Below are 20,831 nucleotides of genomic sequence, written 5' to 3' on the forward strand. Positions count from 1 at the left end.
TAAAATTCAGTCTTTTATTCCAAAACATTTTCCTACAAACTATGTGTAACTGATTATACCCAGCTTCACTGGACATGTAATCAGTGGTTACTATGGTAGTCTAACATATTAACTCTCCAAGAAAGGAAGAGCTTATTGATTCAAAACTCTTTTTGATTTAAAGTATTAGTCTATTACATGGATCATTAAACAGCTAGCTTGGATTTATCTTGGTTTTGATGCAGCAATTAATTCTCCTTAGAATTAAGAGAACAGAAAGAGGTAGTCAGTTGTTTCTGTAGTCTCTGGTTACAGTGTTGTTTGATTGAAGAGGTGAGGTTCAAATACAACTTTTTTAACAATGAATTCCTAGAATTCTTCAAGGCCAAGTGACTTAAAATAAATTTTCACTGCTTTTTTTTCCTAGCAAAAAAGTATTGCTTCCAGTTACAATATATAACATTTATAATTTTGTGACTGTAAATAAGCAGGTTCACATAATTAATCATTTTGCCTCAGAGCTCTGAGTCTGATAGCTACTTTGCACACCACACCAAGATAAAAAATCATAAAAAAAATCAGGGAAGAGAGCCTTTCAGATGCACTGACTTTTACCAGTTACAGCCTGAATACAATCACATACTATCCCATGTTAACAGATCATGTCTGAATCCTCATCCTGAAAAATCAATGGGCACATCTTGATCACTGACTGTTTTCTGGCTACTTTTTTCCAACTGTCTGCCCTTATCTCAGAACTTTTGAACTGCATGGCTTTTATAGGTGTATCACAGGCAGTGCTGTGTACTGCTTTATACCTGCATATATAAAGAAATAATAAAGCATTAAATTAACTTACACCTTGCACTGGTTTTAATGTGATATTTAAGAAAAAATATTATTTTTTCATCAGCTATGGTTTAAAAGTTCAAATATGAACTTTAGATCAGTAACTCAAACACTGTGTGTTTACATATATTCTGACTATGGTAAGAGCATTATCAAGGGGAGGTATCTGGGCAGTGATGTCTTTTTTTTTTCTTTTGGTACTTCTAACACACCATCAGTACTGTGGAAGCTCTAAAAGCATCAGAATCTTTACTGGTAAGGCCTGTAGGCCTCTTAAGTCCTAGGAATAGTTTTTGGTGGGGAGAAATTCTACCAACAGTAGATGATGACCAATTTAAGAACCACTAAGGCAAATCTGACATATCCAAGTCTTTGCAATTGGGTGGGATACATCCCAAGGTGCTGGAAGTGAATTTGAGGAGGTATAGCTACTACTAAGGAATTAGTGGTTGTCCAAAATTAGTGGTTGTCCATTTGGTGTCCTCCAAAATGTAGTAGCTCACCAGCTAGATGAGGGCACAGTGACTGTGTTTTCACCTCAGGTTTGTTAAAGCAGCTGCTTTCAACTTTTCAGAGGGGAGTGTGCCTACACAACGTATGACCGGATACAGGAAGGCAAATATTGAAACAGTGTTTATATCATTGCAGTAAATTAGATTATTGAAACTGACTTCAACAGAGTTATACTGAAATTACAGAATTTATTTATATATTCCTATTCAAGCAGCAGTCTTTATTTTAACCTCAAACTACTTTTTAAAACTCCCATGCAGATATGTATTTTAAAAACGTGAAAACACAGCATTACTTCTTTACTTTTTAAATTAGATTCATATTCGTGTTATTAAAGTGATTTTTATAATTTTTCCAGTTAATTACACAATAAAAAAAGTGTAATGCTAATGCAGCAGACCAAAAACATTATGAGGTTTTGAGGTTTTATCTCAACAGTAGCCTAAAAGTACTGACAACAAAAGTCTATGAAAAAAATAAATACCACATCCTGAATGTTTCATTTATCTAGTATCTATTAGTGTGAACATGTAACACCTGAAAAATAGATATGCAAAGATCTGACTTTGCTTTTTGTTTACCATCCTAAAATAGCTTTTCATTCCTGACACAATTTAAATGGAGCCAGTTAAAGGATACAACTCACTCTAAAATCATTAAGTAGTCCTCTCTCATTCCGCATTCTGTTTAAAATGTTACTGACTTACAGTTGGACTCGATGATCTTCCAACCTAAAACATTCTAAATACTCATGTTTTTTATGGAGAAGATTTCAAACAGTCTGGTTTCAATGTTCTTGAGAGCATCTGACAGCCTGCAGCCCCAAATGTGCCCTGGTAGGTTGTTGACCACCTACTGGCAGACAAGCCGCATGTGCCATTTGGTTTTCTAAATGTCTAGGAAACAGCCTGTATCTCCTGGAAGAGAGAGCAGACTATTGCAAGTATGTTCCTGCCAGATCGCCAGTCAAGAATGTGTCTATGCTCTATCTGGTCAGCCAGACATGTAGGAGTACATGTGGTCTAGCTGGCAATCTGCTCATCAGCAGATGTGCTCTCTCTCCATGGTTTGAGAAGAATTTACTCTTTTCAAGGGCACAGAGGTCTATCAGTGCATGTGCTCCTGCCAGTGTGGTTTAGATCTCTACTCCTTCTCAGCTTTGGGGACAGCCAGCAGCACAGAGAACTGGAGTGGGGAGGCAGGGCATGGGCAAAAAGGGATGCCTTTTGTTACTGCCTTTAGGACACTGGATGACGTGGCAGTATTAAATATTACAGATTGGGAATATATTAGACCTACTTCTTTTGGGGGGTTTTTTGTTTTTTTTTTTAATTACCACTACTGAAAGAAGTTTAGGCAGAAGGCAATGCCATTTGTATATCATCTTGTATGTTTGTGATGACAGTTATATTCTTCCGACTGAACAGAGTATGAATGATGGGAATGATGGGGAGAATCATCCAGCACCATATTCAGCAAGGCTGTAAACATGGATACCAAAAATACCACTAGGGTATAGATTATTGTAACGTTAATTATGTCTCTGCAAAAGTACTTACACTCACCTTTACAGGCAGTGCATATTCTCCACAAAAAAAAAAAAAAGGGAACCAACCACTAAACTGGCTGAATTGCCTGCTGAGACCTTGCATGGGCCACAGTAACCAGAAACTGCTGATACCTGACCTTCATTCCAATGGCTCTGCTTCAGCAACACTATTTAATTTCAGAACTTCACTTTATCTCTTTATCCTTACACTTTATCTAGCATTGTGGTGACTCCTTTCATATCCTCTGTTATGGCTGAATAATTCAACGGCAAGTAAATTCCTTACATTTCTCTTCCACAGCCTTCAGCACTAAATGCTGATTGATACTCTCTAGACCTCACTAAGATGTTTACATTTTTCCTTCAACACCATCACCAAGAAAAGGCAGTGAGATGGGCTGCTGGAAAAGGCACTCAGTGTCTGTTCTAAACACGCTCTCAGCTCTGGCAAAGTGCTCCAGCTGGTATCTCTAAGTATTTAATGCAACTAATTCTGAATATATTTGGAGTGCTTGTAAGCTCTTCAGCTGCAAAAACCAACTCGAGGGTGCACTGGTTTATATCTTAAATCCGTATTTCTCCTTCTCCTGGAGCCAAGACTGAGGATATTTTTTATTTTTGAATTTTCAGATGTTTGCTGAAATTGATATTTAGTAGGAGAACAAGAATTAGGTCACCCAGAGGTAACGTATTTCCCCACCTCCCTCTCAAAAAAGAGAACTATATTGTGTAATGTGAAATCCATTATTGCAAAGTTTATATTTTGGGTATATATCATTATAGACTCAGTATAATCTCTCCCCAAAAACCTGTCATATAATAGGCCTTAATAATTCTATTTATTATAATGCTGGTTGGACTCATATAAACAAAAGCCCAGTAAACATGCAGAACATGCAGATTTCTACCTGTTGTCAAATATACATTATCCTGTGTAGATTTCAGACCACACAAATCACTGCAACTCAAGGCATTTATAAATATTTAACTAATTAAATACAATGTTTATACAAGCACCTGCCTAAGAAGAGGGAGAACTGACATTGTTCACTGCAAGTTCCTTCCTTTCGGACTAGAACTTGAACTATACATGATGTGCATGGTGGCAGCAGAGTGGCTTATAATTAGTTGGCACAATCCAGAGTATTTATTACATGCTGACTGTATCATTTAAAGATATTTCCATATTGCTAATTCCATAACATATGCTGGAGAGACAAAAGGTGACTTTCCCACCCCATTCTGAATTGCTACAAATACCTACCACAATATTTAATTCCATGAGTAAGGCAATGTGGGCAGAAACTGCTGGTAACAGATTAGGTTTACAACATCAAAATTTCAACAACTTCTCTACTCAGGGAAAATTAATAATGGTGTATCCCATTGGAAGGTATTAGGTATCTTTAAAATAGTTAAGTGATTTGGTTTCTTTTAATTACTTCCTGCCAATATCCATAATTTTCTCTGAATGCCCAAAACTAACTTAAAATTCAACATAAAATTGCTATTGTTTTTATATCATCAAAAAAGAAAGATTAATGATGTATTTCAGTAATCTAGTAATAAGTGGCTTTTTTCATTGTTCAAGCTGTATGCAATCCTCAGTGGATCTTAGATGTAGGTTAAAAAGGTATTTAATGCCTGTTTTTCAGTTGTCAAGGTCAAACATCACCTAGTATGTATAGGGAAAGAGGAAACATCTGTTGGAATAATTTATTTGACTAACACAGAGGGTAGGATTAAAATTCACTAATTTCTTTGGTCCAATACTGAATTTCAATTAAACAATACAGGTATTTGTTCACTTTGAAAAAATTTCCTTCCTTTACTTGTGGGCACATTCATGTATATCCCTAATTACTGGATCTGGCAAGGGAATACTATGATTTGCCATTTTTTCCTATCTGCATAAACTCTGAGAATGAGTATTTCTATTCTTTGAGCTTTTGGGTTTATTTTCCCAATAAATATTCTAAAGAATTCACAAACCTTTAACTCCCAAGACTCTCTTGTTTCTATGGAATTCTTTCAGTAACAAGATTAGAATACATCTCAGGATTAGTAATTACACATGAAATTGTAAGGTACAGCAACCTTCAGCATCTAAGATAAAAGTCCCACTTACAAGTTTTTAAAAAATATTAAATGCATGTCATCTGACTGCAGTTTCTTCAAACCTTTCTGCGAAATCAGTCTAAAATCTTCTAGAATAACAGTAAAAAAAAAATCACTCAAATTGTTTAATTTACGAGTGTAAATTAATAAAAATAAAGACATTTATTTCAATCAAGTATGGAAGATGCACTCTTTGCCTTTCTAGAGTCAAAAGGGATTTCAACAGAGCCGGGACATATTCCAGCTTTTTCATACTGAGAAAATTTTTACCAAGCAAAGAAGCTCAATAATCAGTCAGCTTTTTAACATTGTACAGCAGAACCAGAACGCTTTGTGTCCAAGGGAATAACAGAAGGTCTTATAGAAGAAAAGATGATGTACATGCACATTCCATGCTTTTTTAGGACTATGGGAAATGGTAAATGGAAAGCACAGTTTTACTCAGCCTGGCCCAAAAGACAGGATGCTAATAAAGATGACATGAAAGCTGACAGAACACTGAGCATGCAGGCAAACCCATCTTACAACAGAATTAAAAAAACCCCAAACATATTTATATGGCAGGAGTATTAGTCTGTATCCCTTTAAATTTCAGAAGCCTGGACTATTCACTGGAAAATAATAGTGTGCTACTTTAGTAGTACTAACACTATTACTTTTTATAATAACTAGTACATTGTTCCTGCAGTTCTTCTTTTTAACTGCTCCACTGCTTTGTGCTTTCCGCAGCAAGAAATAATTTGAGAACGGGCACATATATGACAAGTTCAGGGTTTTTTTAGGCCAGAATATATCCATTGTCATGTGATGAACAAAGATTATTATTTGAAAGAGAGCAGCTTTATGATTTGCAATTCTTCTTCCCTTCTCAATGGAAAGGCAGCTATTTTAATCAGAACAAATAATCAGAAGGAACAAAAGTGATGGAATGGAAAGTGGTAAGTTGTCAAGAATAAAATAGCATTAAATGTTGCTCAGTTAAATTGTCAAACATACTAACAAATTCTAACTTGGATGTAAATATAAAATAGAACATTATATATGCTAATTTAGTAACAGAAGCACACCTGTGTCAGTTGCATGTATTTATTTATTTTATCTACGGCATTGTATAAAAGATGAATTTTTTTTTTGTTAGCTAGTGTAGCTAATAAATGATAAAACTGTTTGGTTAAAAATAACATTAAAAATCTGGAAGGAGTGATATTAGGTCCCAAATACCTAACTATACTATTGCTACAGGTGAAACTGGAGCATGGCTGTTAGAAGTAAGCTGTAATGATGAAAAGAGATTGTTTCTCCTTCTGCAGATGACTCCATGCACAGGATCACCCTTCACCAACGGTGCTGACACCTTAACTTACTTCTGAGAATTAACTTCGATATTATTTTACCTTTGTAGAAAATGATTATAGTTAAATGCATATGACAGAAACTAGTAACATTAAAGTTACTACTATTAGCTAGTCTACTGATTTATAACCAGAAACTGAATTGTATTATCCTGTCTTTCAAAGAAATAAAGACAAAAAATATAATGTGTTTAAAAAAATTATTTCATATTAAACTCTACCTTCCTGTACTCATTTTCCAACTTATTCAGCAATAGCTGTACAAGCAATAACCAGCATAACTAAAGGGAAGATATTTGAGGAACACACCTGAGTTTTCATCTGACTGCTTCTTTCACGGATTCCTGACAGAGGTTTTCTTTCAACTTTCTGCTTGTGAGACAAATCTAAAAAATCTGCTTTTGTTTTCACAGAGTGACTGTCGTGAAAAGGAAGAGTGAGATAAGGTGTTTCAGAGTCAGCTGCAGAAAATAGAAAGAAAAAAGGATTAATTCAATATCCCAAGTCAAACCATATCTATTTAATATTCAGTGTGATTGATCACAGGTTCTAATATATCTCGTTATAGAAAACAGTGTAATAAACCTTAAGGTAAAATACTTCAAATTTGATAATTGAGAACAGAAAACTTTGAATGGAATTATGGAAGGTGCTTCAAACACTGATGAAGGTGAATATTAAAACAGGTATTCCCAGTCAGGTAGAGTTATTTGAAAGGGAGTAAATTCAATTACATAGCACTTCCTTATATCAGTAGTTATTCAGAAGACCATTTCAAAACCATTGCCATTTACATATGGCTTTCAAACACTGAGCAGACTAAATATTTTAGGGCTGGTGCTGGCAGGCAGAGAATCAGCCTTCATGTCTTCAAAAATAACATATTAATTTATCTTCTGAAAGCAACAGTGTAACTGCCACCAATTTTACTTTATAAATTTGGTAATCCAAACCATTTTGAGTAATTTCAAGTCAAATGTCTGTATCCAAATACTGCAAGATGGCAAGACATGCTGTTAAGTCATTTATGTTTTAACCTGCAGTCAACTCTGTAACAACCACCACTTCCCCATCATTTTTAAAAAACCTCAACATTTATTTCAGGTTTTATTTTAGTTTCAACACTAATTTGTTTTCCCACTTGAAGAACATGTTACCTTTAAACCTCAAAAAGGCTTTAAGGCTTTTTTACCTCCCAGACATTTTTTTTTCTTTCCAAGTTTAAAACTTGGACTTCTGCTACATGTATCTTGTGAAGGCCTTTAAAAGACTGACAATATACACAGATCAAATAAGTATCAACAACTATATTTTAAATGTCTGATGAATTTCATGCATATTTATTCAAGAATGCCCAACATTTTTTAAATATGGCAAGTAAATGTGAATATTTACACACTCAAAATGTACTAGCCACCCCTTTCCACGACTCTGGGAGATTGGGATGTGAGGGAAAAAACCAACACATGAACTAGTGCTAAAGTTAAATTTTATATTGGAAAAGCTCAATTTCTATTCATGTCTTTTGGACTCATCTCTGGTACAAGTCCCTTATATACAATTCTTAGTATATATTTTTAGCTGCTATTTTATGATTTCTGTAAATTTTAAATAAGCATGAAATAATTGATTCGTTTTTCTTACAAAACTGTACATAGGCTGCATGTTCATCTGTTATTCTTTCATTGCTTTTTTTCCTGGCAGCTCTGGAGGCTTTCCAATTCATTAAGAAATGTCTTTCCATTTCTTTAACTTCTTTCCCATCGAGGAATTCTGCAAAAGAGAACATTTTCTGTGATACAAAGTGAACTAAATGGCTATACAAAGTTGTATGAAATGTGTATTGGCTCTATATTCATTCTCTTCAAATCTTTTTTTCTTTTTTTAGTATTTTGGTAAAGAAAAAATAACCAATAAAGATTTATATTCATATTCAAGCTGCAAGAATGATTTAATATGTCTTAATTGCAAAAAAAAATCTACATTTTTTATAAATTTCAAGGGAAATATGCATATTTCATATTTGGTTAACATGCAACACTTCTAGAAAGTTCTGAAGAAAGGATATGCTCTTACATATGGTATAGATAGATGCAAAAATCCAGGTTCATAGGGAAACTACATGTCTTAGCAATCAAGGGATTCTACTGATCATGAAGACAGTCACACAGATTTTCCTCTCTAAGGTTAACTTTACTCACTTAGGTGCCATAAACCTTTTGCTCTATGATTCATTGGTTGCATCTGCATTTTTGAGTCAGCCCAAATGAAATACCTCGTGTGGCTACAAATTTAGGTTGCATTAGAACTGTCCTAAGGCACTGTTATTTTCATTGTGCAGATAAGCTGTTTCTTTTTCTTAATGGCCAATACTTTGTACTTTGAGAAAAATCAAGTTCTGTAATTCTAACTTTAAACATAATTGCCACATTTATCCAAAAAATTAAAACATTAGCAGGGTTTTTTTTTTTACTTATTTCTACAATACAACTGTTTAGATATAGAAGAATAACTTTCTTCCTTTTATGCTAAAGTTATCTCAAAATAATAATATAAACTGCACCATAAGGGTTAAGATTAACAAATAACACCCATAACATAAGTGTGAACTGCTTATAAGTTTAAGGATGAATGTTACATGACAAATTCAAACACAGTAAGGTGGGATCTGCACAACTGGCACTCTACAACAAAAACACTTTAGCAACTACTACACATTGATAGGGGAATAGATTAAAGTGATCTTTGAAAATCAGTTTCACAACATCTGGAATACGAACACAAAAATTGTCTTGTAACAGTCTCATCAATCATCTATTACAAAACAAATGATTACTACTACTAATACCAAAAGCCAAACAAGATGGCTTGTGAAGCTGATTACATAAGCAGTTTTAGCTTTGTATATAAATTAAAAATTTATGATTTGACACATATCTATAGCAGTAACTGTGTTTACATACATAGTGCTACTCAAGAACAATTAATTTTTCAGTTATTTTCTAAAAGAGTGGGGGTTATGGGTGGGCTGTTGATTTAATTTTTTACCTAAAGTCTGTGACTGTACTATAATGCTGTCCCTGTACTTCGGTTTTTGGCAGATGGGGTTTCCCATAAGATCTATTCTGCGTAGCTTTGTCCATTTTTTTAATACAACCTCCAAATTCTGCAATTGAAACAACAACAGAACATTGTGATTATGTTTCCCCCTCCAGAATAAAATTCAACAGTGATTCATTCAGCCAGGCCCAAATCCTGCACACAGAAATAACTTCAACAAGACTATTCACATTAAGAATGTGCATTTTCAAGCAGATTGGTCCACAGCATCCCCTGAATATATCAAAATTGCACAGAAGAACCGGTGATGCAGTTGGAAGACACTGCATTTCTAAGGATGCAGTAACGACAGCTTTGGAAAATTACCACTTCAATCTCACTTATAAGCACCTAAAGCCTAGGAAGTACTAATGAAAAAAATTGTATGATATGTAATGTCTGTTAATGTATCACCAAGGTCTTACAGAGCCCATAGAATATCAGTGTGTGGCACAATAAATACTTTATAAAGATAAAGGACAGACTAAAAAAATAGCTAAAAACCACACTATCCAGAGTGGACTGCCTCTCTCTATATATGTAGAACTGTATTTTACAGGAGAAAGAGTAATCTCTCCCTACCTAACTGTGGGTGGTCAGTTATAGTATTGGCCTAAACAGTGAAATTAGTGAAATATACCTTGCTCCATCTGTATTTCTGTCTGGTTACTCAGGGACAGAATGACCTAGATGAAACTACTCTGTCCTTTAAATACAATAAATTCAAGGTAAAAACATGCAAAGTTTAGCAGATTGGTCCTTTCTACTCAGACACCCTACTTTATGAAATACTTTCTTTCCAAAATTTCATTTAACTCCCATTCTTCACAGGCTTTTCTTGTATGTATGAAAAGCTTATGGAGGGATTCAAGACAATCTGTACAAATAGAAGAGGAGAGAGAATTTATGTTCTACTGTTGTAATAATTTGGAAAAATCTACTTATCATGCTGTGACAGATTCTAACCTGCAAAGTGTGTGAAATTTTGTAGCTTGATGCCAACAATGAAGTCTCTAGTAATGCAGGTATCTCTTAGATCCTTCAAATTTAGAAAATTGCTTGGGTAATGCAAGCAGGGAGAATTCTGCTTTTGCTGGCTCATCTCCCTTGGTAGAAAATCCTCTTGGAAATATTCTATGGGTTACATAATATATGTTAAGAAAAATCATGTGGAAGAGAAAGTGGCAGCACAGCTTCATACCTCCAAATCATAGAATTTTTGGTCTATCTCTGATGATGGTGACATCATCTATTGTTATTCAGTGATAAAAATGTCTTCTTAGAAAAACAGAGAGCAAAAGCCTGGTTCTGTGAGGATCAAGACTGATAAAACAATGCAAGAAACTCTGAGGACCAGTGCACACACAGAAATGTAATAATTCTTGTAATGTTATGCAGCAAAGCTTAATCAGCATGTATCAGAACAGCAACATGATAACCCCCATAGTTTACGTGCTAACACTTAATCACAAGCAAAATATTTTTTAGGCTAGAATTATTAAAAAAGAAAAATCATTTAGCAAGTATATTTATTTATTCTTACCTAAGCATTCAGACACTATCATTGAAGCCTGTAATGTGTTTTAGATTTCACTAGGAAGAATTTTTCCTAGTAATAGTTTTGCTACACAAAGTTGTCTATTACTGAAATAAAATGTATACAGTTTAACTTTGATGAATGTACACAGAGTCCTGTAGATTTTTGTTAGCTGTTACTTACTTGATAAATGACCCAGAACATGCTTACTCCAGTGTATGTTTATCTAAGAGCACACTAATCCTGTGCTGAAATATGATTACCCTTTCGATACGCTCTAGTTGTTCATTGCCTTCCTGTCTCTAATAAAGTGCTTTCACTTCCCAGCCTTTCAATAAGCTGTACTAAAGGGACCAGACACTCTTCTGGGCAGGCTCCGTTTGATAAATGATCATGTCATGCTATCACTTTGAGGTCTGCTACAAAATACTGACGAGCAAACTATATTCCATCGGGGAGGGTGGGGAGGGGGAAGGGCAAGTGCCTGAGTAGGCAGCTGTAGTGCTGGCAGTAACTTTCTTACCAATTAACGGTGGCCATTTAAGAATTGGTATTTGACCAGTATGCTCCAGTTTTTATCGGAAACATCTAATCCAACTGCCCCAGCTACATCTACAGACAGCAATTTGTCACCAGTTTGATTACCTGTCATAATCCATTTGAGAAAATCTATAATTTTTCTCTTGTTCCTGACTCAATTCTGAAGCGAATGAATTCATCTTTCGTGATATCCTCTTGTCATAATCAATACTGGGCAGAGGTTGAATAAATTAAAGACTTGGGAAATACAGATTTTTACAGGTATTTCTAGCTATATTTTTTCTACCTATCCAAACACTCACACAAGTCATAATCTTCCAAAAACTAATGAACTTAATAAATAAATAATATGCTGGCTTTTTATAAAAAGGAATAGTTGTGGGGGGTTTTTTAATAGACATAGTGTTTTAAAAAAATTTCCTTAATTCCAACCCAAATACACTGCAGTCTAGAAGACCTTGTGATCCTGACTAAAGCAAACCAGAACCTCAGTAGGATGAATAAATGAAGTAGCAAGCAATAGAAAACAAAGAAAAGCCAATTCTATTAAAATCAATTATGTTTTTGAGAACTGACCTACAACTTACCTTTTGCATATGGTAGCTAGTCATAGTTATTTTGCATGAATTCAGAAAAATTACTTGATTTTGTTCTGTCTACTGTTCAGACTGCATTATATAAACTTCAGTCAAGTGAAACAAGGTCATATGCCTTGATGTCTGTTAGTTATGCTAACAAAGCCCTGAACTAGCCACAACCTTAAGTGCTTGAATTTACTAGTCCTAATTTCCAACTGTGCTGAAATCAAGGTGGCATAGTTGCAAAGCAAAGGAAAATGGGTTTTCATAATAAAGTGAAAAAACTGAGAGAAATGTTTAAATATAAAATAATTATATAAAATACACAAAACTGAGAAAAGTCTACATAAGATTGTATATCATGCATTTCTCATGCCTTTCATATTTTCATCTTTCACAAAGATTCCATGTTATTCCTGCAGTTCACCAGACTTGCTCAGACACAGATAGCTCCTCTACAGTCTCTCTTCCCACTGGGTGAAGCACAGCTGGGTACAGAGCTCTCCAATGCTTCCCTGTCATGTAGCACTGCCACGATCTCTGATCAATGCCAGATATTCCTGGGGAAATACTAGATGGCAGTGATGGGAAAGAAAGAATGGTAGAAGAGGGGACATAGTGCTTTTGGCATGAAAAAGAGGTATACATCAGAGTTTTGATAACAGAGGGGCAAGAGGGAGGAGAATGGAGGCAGCTTGTGTGGGAATGAAAGAGCCTTTGCTGTGTCTAACAAGTTCAGCCAGCAGAACCAGTTAAGTGTAGAGAACTGTATACCCCTAAAATCCTTGCAACTTTCACAGCTGTAGAATAATGTATGCCATGCAATCATGAAATCCAGGGATGCAAAAAAGTTGAAACATACTCAAAACTTCCCTCAGCTATTTTTTTTGAACAGTCAGCAGCTGTATAAGATTGTTCTCCTACTTGATGTCTGCCGTGAGCTAAAGCCTTCTACACAGAGTTAAAACTGACTTAAAAAAAAATACTTTGTATGGCTTACTGCATTTTTCAACAGTTTGGTTCTTATTTATTTAAGAATTTATATCAGTGATAAGTAGAGCCTACCAAAATGTAATCCCTTAAAACTCAGTAATTGTAGCTGGAAAGCTGGATATCCACCTGCATTACACTGTATATTAAACATATTTGATACGTTCATTAATTTTACAGGTCTGCAAAGATACGAATAGAAACACCTTCCCTGTTCCATATATTTCAAACAATTATATATTTTAAACAATTGGGAGATTGTTTAGAAAACACAAAGAACAGTCATTTTCAAAATATACCGGAGTTTAATCTGAGTGTAATGGACAGCAGCAGCAAACTCAAATGCTAATTGCATAATTTTTCAAATGTTGTGACCATGCAGCATAGAAATCTACATTATTTGGGTAAATATAATTCTGGTTTTCCTGATGATTACATAATCCAGTTTAATAATGAATAAATAATATATACACAGTTACTGAATAATGCAGTCTTTTTGTCCTCTCCTTATTCTGTTTCAGAAGATACTGTTTTTTGCTCTGAGATACTGAAAATGCTGTCTCAAACTGGCATCCTAATTCTTAATATTAATTGGTGCTTTGGCTATGACAATTTTTTTTTAAGATCATCACAACAGAAGTATATTTTATTTATAAGAAAGAAGGAGCCAATATAAAAATCTCTGTAATATGTTTTATTTAGAAATGGATTCCTTTTAAAAAGGGAAGCTTTGGGGAGATTGCCTATTTGAAAAAGCTTTCTTCTATTTTGATGTAACCAACATATTCAATGTGATTTTAATTCTCCAGCTAAAGCCTACGTGAATTGTATTTTGATATAAATTCAATCACAACTGACAGCCAGGACTTGAAATACAAAGCATTAATAGTCCTCAAGTAAGAAAGAAGGGCATAATTCAACATTTTTTAATATTAAAGTGTAAAAAAATGAAGAGTCCAAAGAAATATATTCATCTATATAACTAATAGGGTATGCACACAAAATACTGCAATCTCCTCATTAGTAAAGAGAACTGCCAAATTCTCTCAACAATCTGTTAAAAATATATTGTGCTCTAAGAAGTAGTAAGAATAGTTATTCTAATAATTACTAACCAATGAAAGTTAAGTTTACTAAGGAAAAAAAATGTATATGCAAACCAGAAATGAAAGAGTTATTTTAAGCAAGACTTCGTCTTGGTGATTTGGGTTACCATTTAAGCCCATTAATTTCAGTATTAATTAATAAAAATAGAATTTTTGACATCCTAGATAAATGCTTCTCCATTTTTAATCTCAGTAATATTTCTATATGAGAAAAGACAGCATGCTTGACAATCCAGAGATTTAGTAACAGCAGAAGTAAAATTTCTTTTTACTCATAAATTTAGTGATAAAGATGAATGTGGCTAATTTCTTATCACCCATACTTAATACAACAAATATTTATTTTAATACCTTCATATGTTTAAGTCGATTGTCGACTGCTTTAAGATAAGAAAGATTTTCCAAAACTGCCAGCTCTTCTAATTCATCAATGTTGTTATTGCTGATATTCAATACAGACAAAGATTTCTGAAGGAAGAAAAGCAGAAAAAGAAGTATTTTTTTCATGCCATGTATGTTTCAAGTTGTAAACTATTACAGAAAATTATCTTAAAAGATGAACAAACACATGAAGAAGAAACATGCAAATACCACCTCCCATACTATACAGATTGTTTTATGTTGGCTTTCCATCTTGTCCTAAAATGTAATTTATTCTGCTTTTGAAGTGAAACCAAAGTAAGATTGTTTCTCAATTATTTCAGGAATTCTTAGTAAATACAGTATTTTTGTTTTTCTTTAAACATGTTCAAATGCTGTACGGAGTTCTGCAAGTGCTACTAACTCTACTTTTGAAGTATGAAACATACATTGAAACTGACTGCCTTTTTATAGAATCACAGAATGGCTTGGGTTGGAAGGGACCTTAAAGATCATCTAGTTCCATCCCCGTGCCATAAGCAGGGACACCTTCCACTAGACCAGGTTGCCCAAGGCCCATCCAACCTGGCCTTCAACACTGCCAGGAATGGGTCATCCACAGCTTCTCTGTGCAATTTGTTCCAGTGTCTCACCACCCTCACAAAGAATTTATTCCTAACAGCTAATCTAAACCTGCCCTTGGTCAGTTTCAGGCCATTACCCTGTGTCCTATCACAACACACCCTTGTTAAAAAGTGCCTCTCCAGCTTTTTTATGAACCTCCTTTAGGTACTAGAATGCTGGTATAAGGTGTCCCTGGAACCTTCTCTTCTCCAGGCTGAACCACTCCAACTCTCTCAGCCTGTATTCACAGGAGAGGTGCTCCATCCAGCCCTCTGATCATCTTTGTGGACCTCTCTGGCCTTGCTGCAGCAGGTCCATGTTCTTATACTGTGGGTCCAAAGATTGCATCTGAACTGCAGAGCTGAAGCCCATATGTGATACCCACATAGGTCTCATTCAACAGCTGGACTACAGCGTTCTTCTTTCATGCCTGATCCTACAAACCTCTCAGTATCCATACCTCTGCTCCTTACCCCTTCTCTGGAGCAGTACTGAGTCACATATTGCACTTTGCTATTTGTAACTGACAGTAGTTACGGAGATCTTTACATTTTAGATAAAAAGCTAAACGTGTTTCAGGTGTTTATCTTGGGAAATACTAATGTAGTTCCACATAAAAAGAAGAAGTTTATGTCTCTAGAAAATGAAAAGGGACACCTAATCCAGCGAGTTTAGAATTACACAAGGTATAGGACTTACCATTAGTTGGAAAATCTCAATTTCAGCGGTTGACACAGGAAAACTAACTCCCTTCAAAAATTTGACCAAGGTCTACATTGCAGACAGAAATTACCAGTATCATCCTGATAAGCAGAGTTCATAAACTTAATCTTCTCAGTCAGATTCATGACACTGTCATCATCAAAACATTTGCCTGTGGTACACAGAGAGCTATACGGCCTCATGTTTCTATCTCTTTCATCTCTGACGCCATTAAAAGAGCCAGAAACAGATGAATAAGAAGTAAAACGTGATGTCTTAAAAAGGCTCCAACACTTAGCACTTGGAGGATAAAATAGAATATTTTTACATTTAGCTTCCACAAAGATGTTACATCATCAAGAATGCAAAGTGTTCCTCAAAAAACAAAACAAGCCCCACTTCAAAAGGACTTAAATAAAAGCCACAAAGAAACAAATCTAGGCCAGGCTGCTGAAAAACACATGAAGAGTTTATTACACATTATTATCCTGGGAAGATTATAGCCATAAAACTTCCCTTTACTTTGATAATTTCTCCAATATAGATGGAACAAAGTACAAATGCTCTCACAGTAATGACTCATTTCTATTAAAGAAAAACAGCAATACATGTCTTGAATTACTTAACCTCAAAACAGGAAAAAAATAGAGCTACGTTAAATATTTATGATATACATGTGAACAAAAGAACTCACTTTTTAGTGAGTTTTTCATCTTCACAAAAAAAGGCTCATCAAGCCCTGGCTACACTATGGGAGATACAGCAAGAGGAATTTTTTTAGTACAGAACTACATCCATTAGCAAATAAAGCCTACTTTTTAACCTCTTCAACTATATGTTTTATGTTTTCTGAGCAATTAACATGTTGAAAGACAACTTTAAAAAGATTTCCTGAAATCTTGATATAACACAACATAGAGGAACTGCAGAACTAAAACTGAATGGTTTTGATTGTGTTGTTCTTAATATCCAGGAAAAAAAAAGCTGTTCGTGCCTTTTTTTTCCATTCCATTTTCTACAGAAACACAAAAGGCAGTAAATAACTATAACAATCAAATCAGTGAAATAGCAACAAACTAATTCACTACAAGTGAAACAGAGTAAGAAAACTAAGAGTGAAAAATTCCAACCCTGTTTTTAGTTTATTCACATTCTATTGGTATAGGGCATCCACACACTTCCTTAATTCCTCTCTCTCTTTATTCTCATTTTCATCCTTCATAATAAAAAAAAAAGATGAAGTAGAATTTGCTGGACTCCTAGCTTATATGAGAATTAGGGTGGGAGTCCCTTGGTAGAATTTGAAAGAATGCCACCAGTTGGCAAAGAAGGAAAACACAGAGTGATCAAGTCCTAATCATTTCTCCTAAAAATACTAATCACTTGATAACTGGCTCATTGAAATTCTCAAGATATACTTACTGCCAGGGAGTTAAGAGATACTGGATCAAACAGAAGCTTTTCACCAAGAGGGAGATGTTGACTTTCAATATGTAGCTCCCTTAGTTCTCCTACTTTATCCAAACCCTCAACTACAGTGATACAGTTGCCTCCCAAATATCTACAGAATAGAACACAAAATAGATTTAATATCCTTTGAAAGTAAGAGCAAACACAAGGCTTCAGTATATAAAGAAAAATATTTTTCAAGCATTATTGAATAACACTTGGAAATTATGATAGAAAAAGTAAATAACCTAGCATACAAGTAGATCGTACATTTAACTGATTCTAGGGGGTTTTTTTGCAATTTTATCTACTGCTATTATTACTATTATTATTGTTATTACTATTATTATTATATGACTGAAAGAATAAAATAATTTAAATGCATATATATGTCAAGATGATATGTCATTACTTTTATCACAGAACATCTCATCAAAAAATAACAAGCAATTACTTCTTTTGAAAAGCAAAATTTAGGAGCTGAAAGGACCTTAATGGCTACACAATTTAAAAAATTTCTTAAGTTCCATAACTATTCTTTTTACTAGTAAAATAAATACATTATTTTCAACTTACAGTTTTTCAAGTTTTTTAAGTGATGAGAGATTTTCTATACTTGAAATACAATTGTTCTGAAGGTAAAGGTGTGTTATATTTGAAGAAAAGTCCAAGTTCTGGATTTGGTTGATTTGGTTATCATATAAATACAGAACTCTCAGATTTTTACAGAAAGAGAGGTCACCCTGAAATAAACAATAACATGCTACTTAATGTTCACTCACTGCCTGCTTCTGGAAGCTATTCATTGTTCTTATACTTAAATTCTGCTGCATGATTAATAAATTTTCACCTTTAGCAAACATTTTTTAAAACTATTTATCCTAGAACAATGGAGTTATTCTATATTGTCAGTTATCATCAGAATAAAGACTTAAATCTGTCGTTACTATTTTGTCATACAGAAGTTGATGACTACAGGCATAACCAGCAGATACACCACATCCAGTGTGACTTCATTCCCTTCCCTGCCTTCACCAGATGGATTTCAGAAAAGCACAGTTTTTAATGTAGTTGTCTCCATTAAACCACACTGATGTAACTGGAAACCAGTTCTTGGCAAAGAATTATTGGTTTATACACAACCTTGCACTTCAATCTATTTCAATGTACTTCTGAACTCAGGTTTGCACTCAAATGTTGAGTTTCTTTGAATATATTCCTATTAAACAAGTAAAAGGCCACTCCTTATGAAGGTTTCTGTAAAACTTTGCAGTGGCAGCTGATGAACCAGACCTCATCAGACGGACTGATCCAATTAGTGACTTGCTATGGCTGCACATGTTCCTAGGAGTGGGCTGAATAAACCCATTTGCTTGCAAGGATCTGCTCACACAGAACAAGCGATTTCTTCTTGACTGAAATCACGCTTTTCGAGCAGAAATCCACCACATGCAACAATGCCCTTGTGCAGGGCTCAGCAGTTTCAAAATTTACTCAGTATCTTGAGGTAATCTGAATTAACTCAGAACTTATTGAAACCTGTATACATTTCCTGCTATTAAACTCAGAGGAAGGAGGACAGGGTTAAATTTGCAGGTTTAGTCTTCGAAATAAAAAGCTCATGGATTATTCTCTAAATGAATAAGCCCCAGGGAGCAATTTTTTTTTTTTGAAAAGTATATTTTTAACCTGACTAATTTGAAATAGCCACTACACCAGTCCAAATTTGTTAACCTCACTTGGGTTATTTCCTGTTCCTGAACTCTCCTTTCCTTTCTCAGACTTCCTCTGCAATTTAAGGAATAAATCACAGATAGATTGAAAAGATTGTGCTGTGAGTTAACAACTCTGTAAAACTTGGCTTTCCTTGTTTGTCTCGCCAACTATGAACACTTCATCATAACAGTAACTACAAAACATTAGAGTAGCCAGTTTAAAAGGAAAAATAAAAATAAATCTTACAATTGAATCTATATTTTTATCTGACAAATTCAGATGAGTCATTTTTTGCAGATATTGTCCAAAGTCCTCTTCACTACTATTCTTGTGACTGACATTTTTAGCAATTAGGTCCATTGTTAGTCGAACCATGGTTCTGTAATAGGTCAAGCTGTTCTACTGCTTCTTTTAATAGTGTATTCCACGTGCTCTTCTAAGTAGTATTATAGAATGCCTTAAAAACAAAGAAAAGGAAAATGTTATATTACTTGTACCCCAGGACTTCAATAAAGCTTACATGTGTACTTGAAATCTGACATATCCTCACCATACCCTTTTCATTTACAGTGATACTATATGGTCTATAAAAATCTACCTCTTTTATTGCTGACATTTTATCAAGTTTTTGGTGCATTAATTAACATTTAAAATAATTTTTCTATTTGATTTGTTGTTTCAGTTTGCTTAAGAAGGTTGTATTATAGTTTTCATCTTTTTCATGTAGAAATATGAGCACAATGCTCCACAGCAGGTATAATTCTCACACATATTAACTAGTTAATGGAAGTTCATAATCTGATTATAAATTAGAAAATACAGGACACTCCATAACAGGTTTTACAGGCTGTGGGAGGTGGTATTAAGCTACAGTGCTCTTTATATATCTGCACAGCACTTTTGTCACGTGCACAACGGCATCTTCTGCACAGTTAAAAACTGTGAGTTTTTCCCACTAAGGCATATTATAGAGGCTCTCACAACAATACCATTTTTTTTTCAAACTCTGGCTCATATAAGTGAGCTCATAAATGAGGGAATGGAGGAGAGGGAAGAAGGTAAGTGGCTAGTATTGAATGGGATGCATAAACGATCCGGGGATAAAGATACCCTAACAGATATAACTTAATGACTCAGAACAGAAAGGTCACATATTCAGCCAGTACATATACCAGTGTATATTATCTATTCTAGCTGGTACACAAAAGCCCCACAATAGTGTATCAGAAAACTGAGGAGACAGCAAAAAGCGTCCCAGTGTTAAACCTCGCACAGAGAATCCTCCTTGCCAGCACTGCAGTTAGGAGAAACAAGAAAAGCCAAGATCGAGGCTGCGAAGGCAGAAGAAACTTCCTTTCTTACGAAACAAATCTGAAGCTCAGTAGCTCTCCTTTATCGCAACAGGATTTGCTTTTAACTTTGATTTTAAAAGGTGGGGATGAAGGAGACCTGAAAGGACATTGTGGGTTGCCTGTTTTTCTACTGTAGTTTCTTGCTTTTTAGATAAAAATAAATTTCAGAGCCCCTTCTCAGATCTTCTTCCAAACCCAGCAGAATAAGTGGGAGAAAGCCGGGCAGGTCTCCCTCCCTCGGTCCCCCAGCTCCTTCCTACCTACAGCCCCGCGACTGCCCACCGCCCTGCCCGTCCCGCCGCCCGGCCACCAACCGCCTCCCCGCAGGGCCGGTGGGAAGGCGGTTCTGACGGCGGGCACGGGCCGGGATCCGCTCCAGGCTCCCTCCCGGCAGGAACGCGCCCCCCGCCCGGCCCCG

General features: G+C 35.1%; 1 protein-coding gene across 1 annotated transcript; it reads right to left on the bottom strand.

The window, feature by feature from the left end:
* Positions 1–6,603: 6,603 nt before the first annotated feature.
* Positions 6,604–19,436, bottom strand: PPP1R42 (protein phosphatase 1 regulatory subunit 42). The gene is made up of 7 exons (XM_069005986.1): positions 19,308–19,436; positions 17,922–18,088; positions 17,319–17,457; positions 14,562–14,678; positions 9,409–9,526; positions 8,005–8,133; positions 6,604–6,821 (listed from the first exon to the last, which is right to left on the bottom strand). Exons 1-7 carry the CDS (start codon positions 19,434–19,436, stop codon positions 6,604–6,606), a joined length of 1,017 nt encoding a protein of 338 aa, XP_068862087.1.
* Positions 19,437–20,831: the final 1,395 nt, after the last annotated feature.

This window comes from Aphelocoma coerulescens, chromosome 2 (genome assembly GCF_041296385.1).
Source record: "Aphelocoma coerulescens isolate FSJ_1873_10779 chromosome 2, UR_Acoe_1.0, whole genome shotgun sequence".
NCBI classification, from domain to species: Eukaryota; Metazoa; Chordata; class Aves; order Passeriformes; family Corvidae; genus Aphelocoma; species Aphelocoma coerulescens.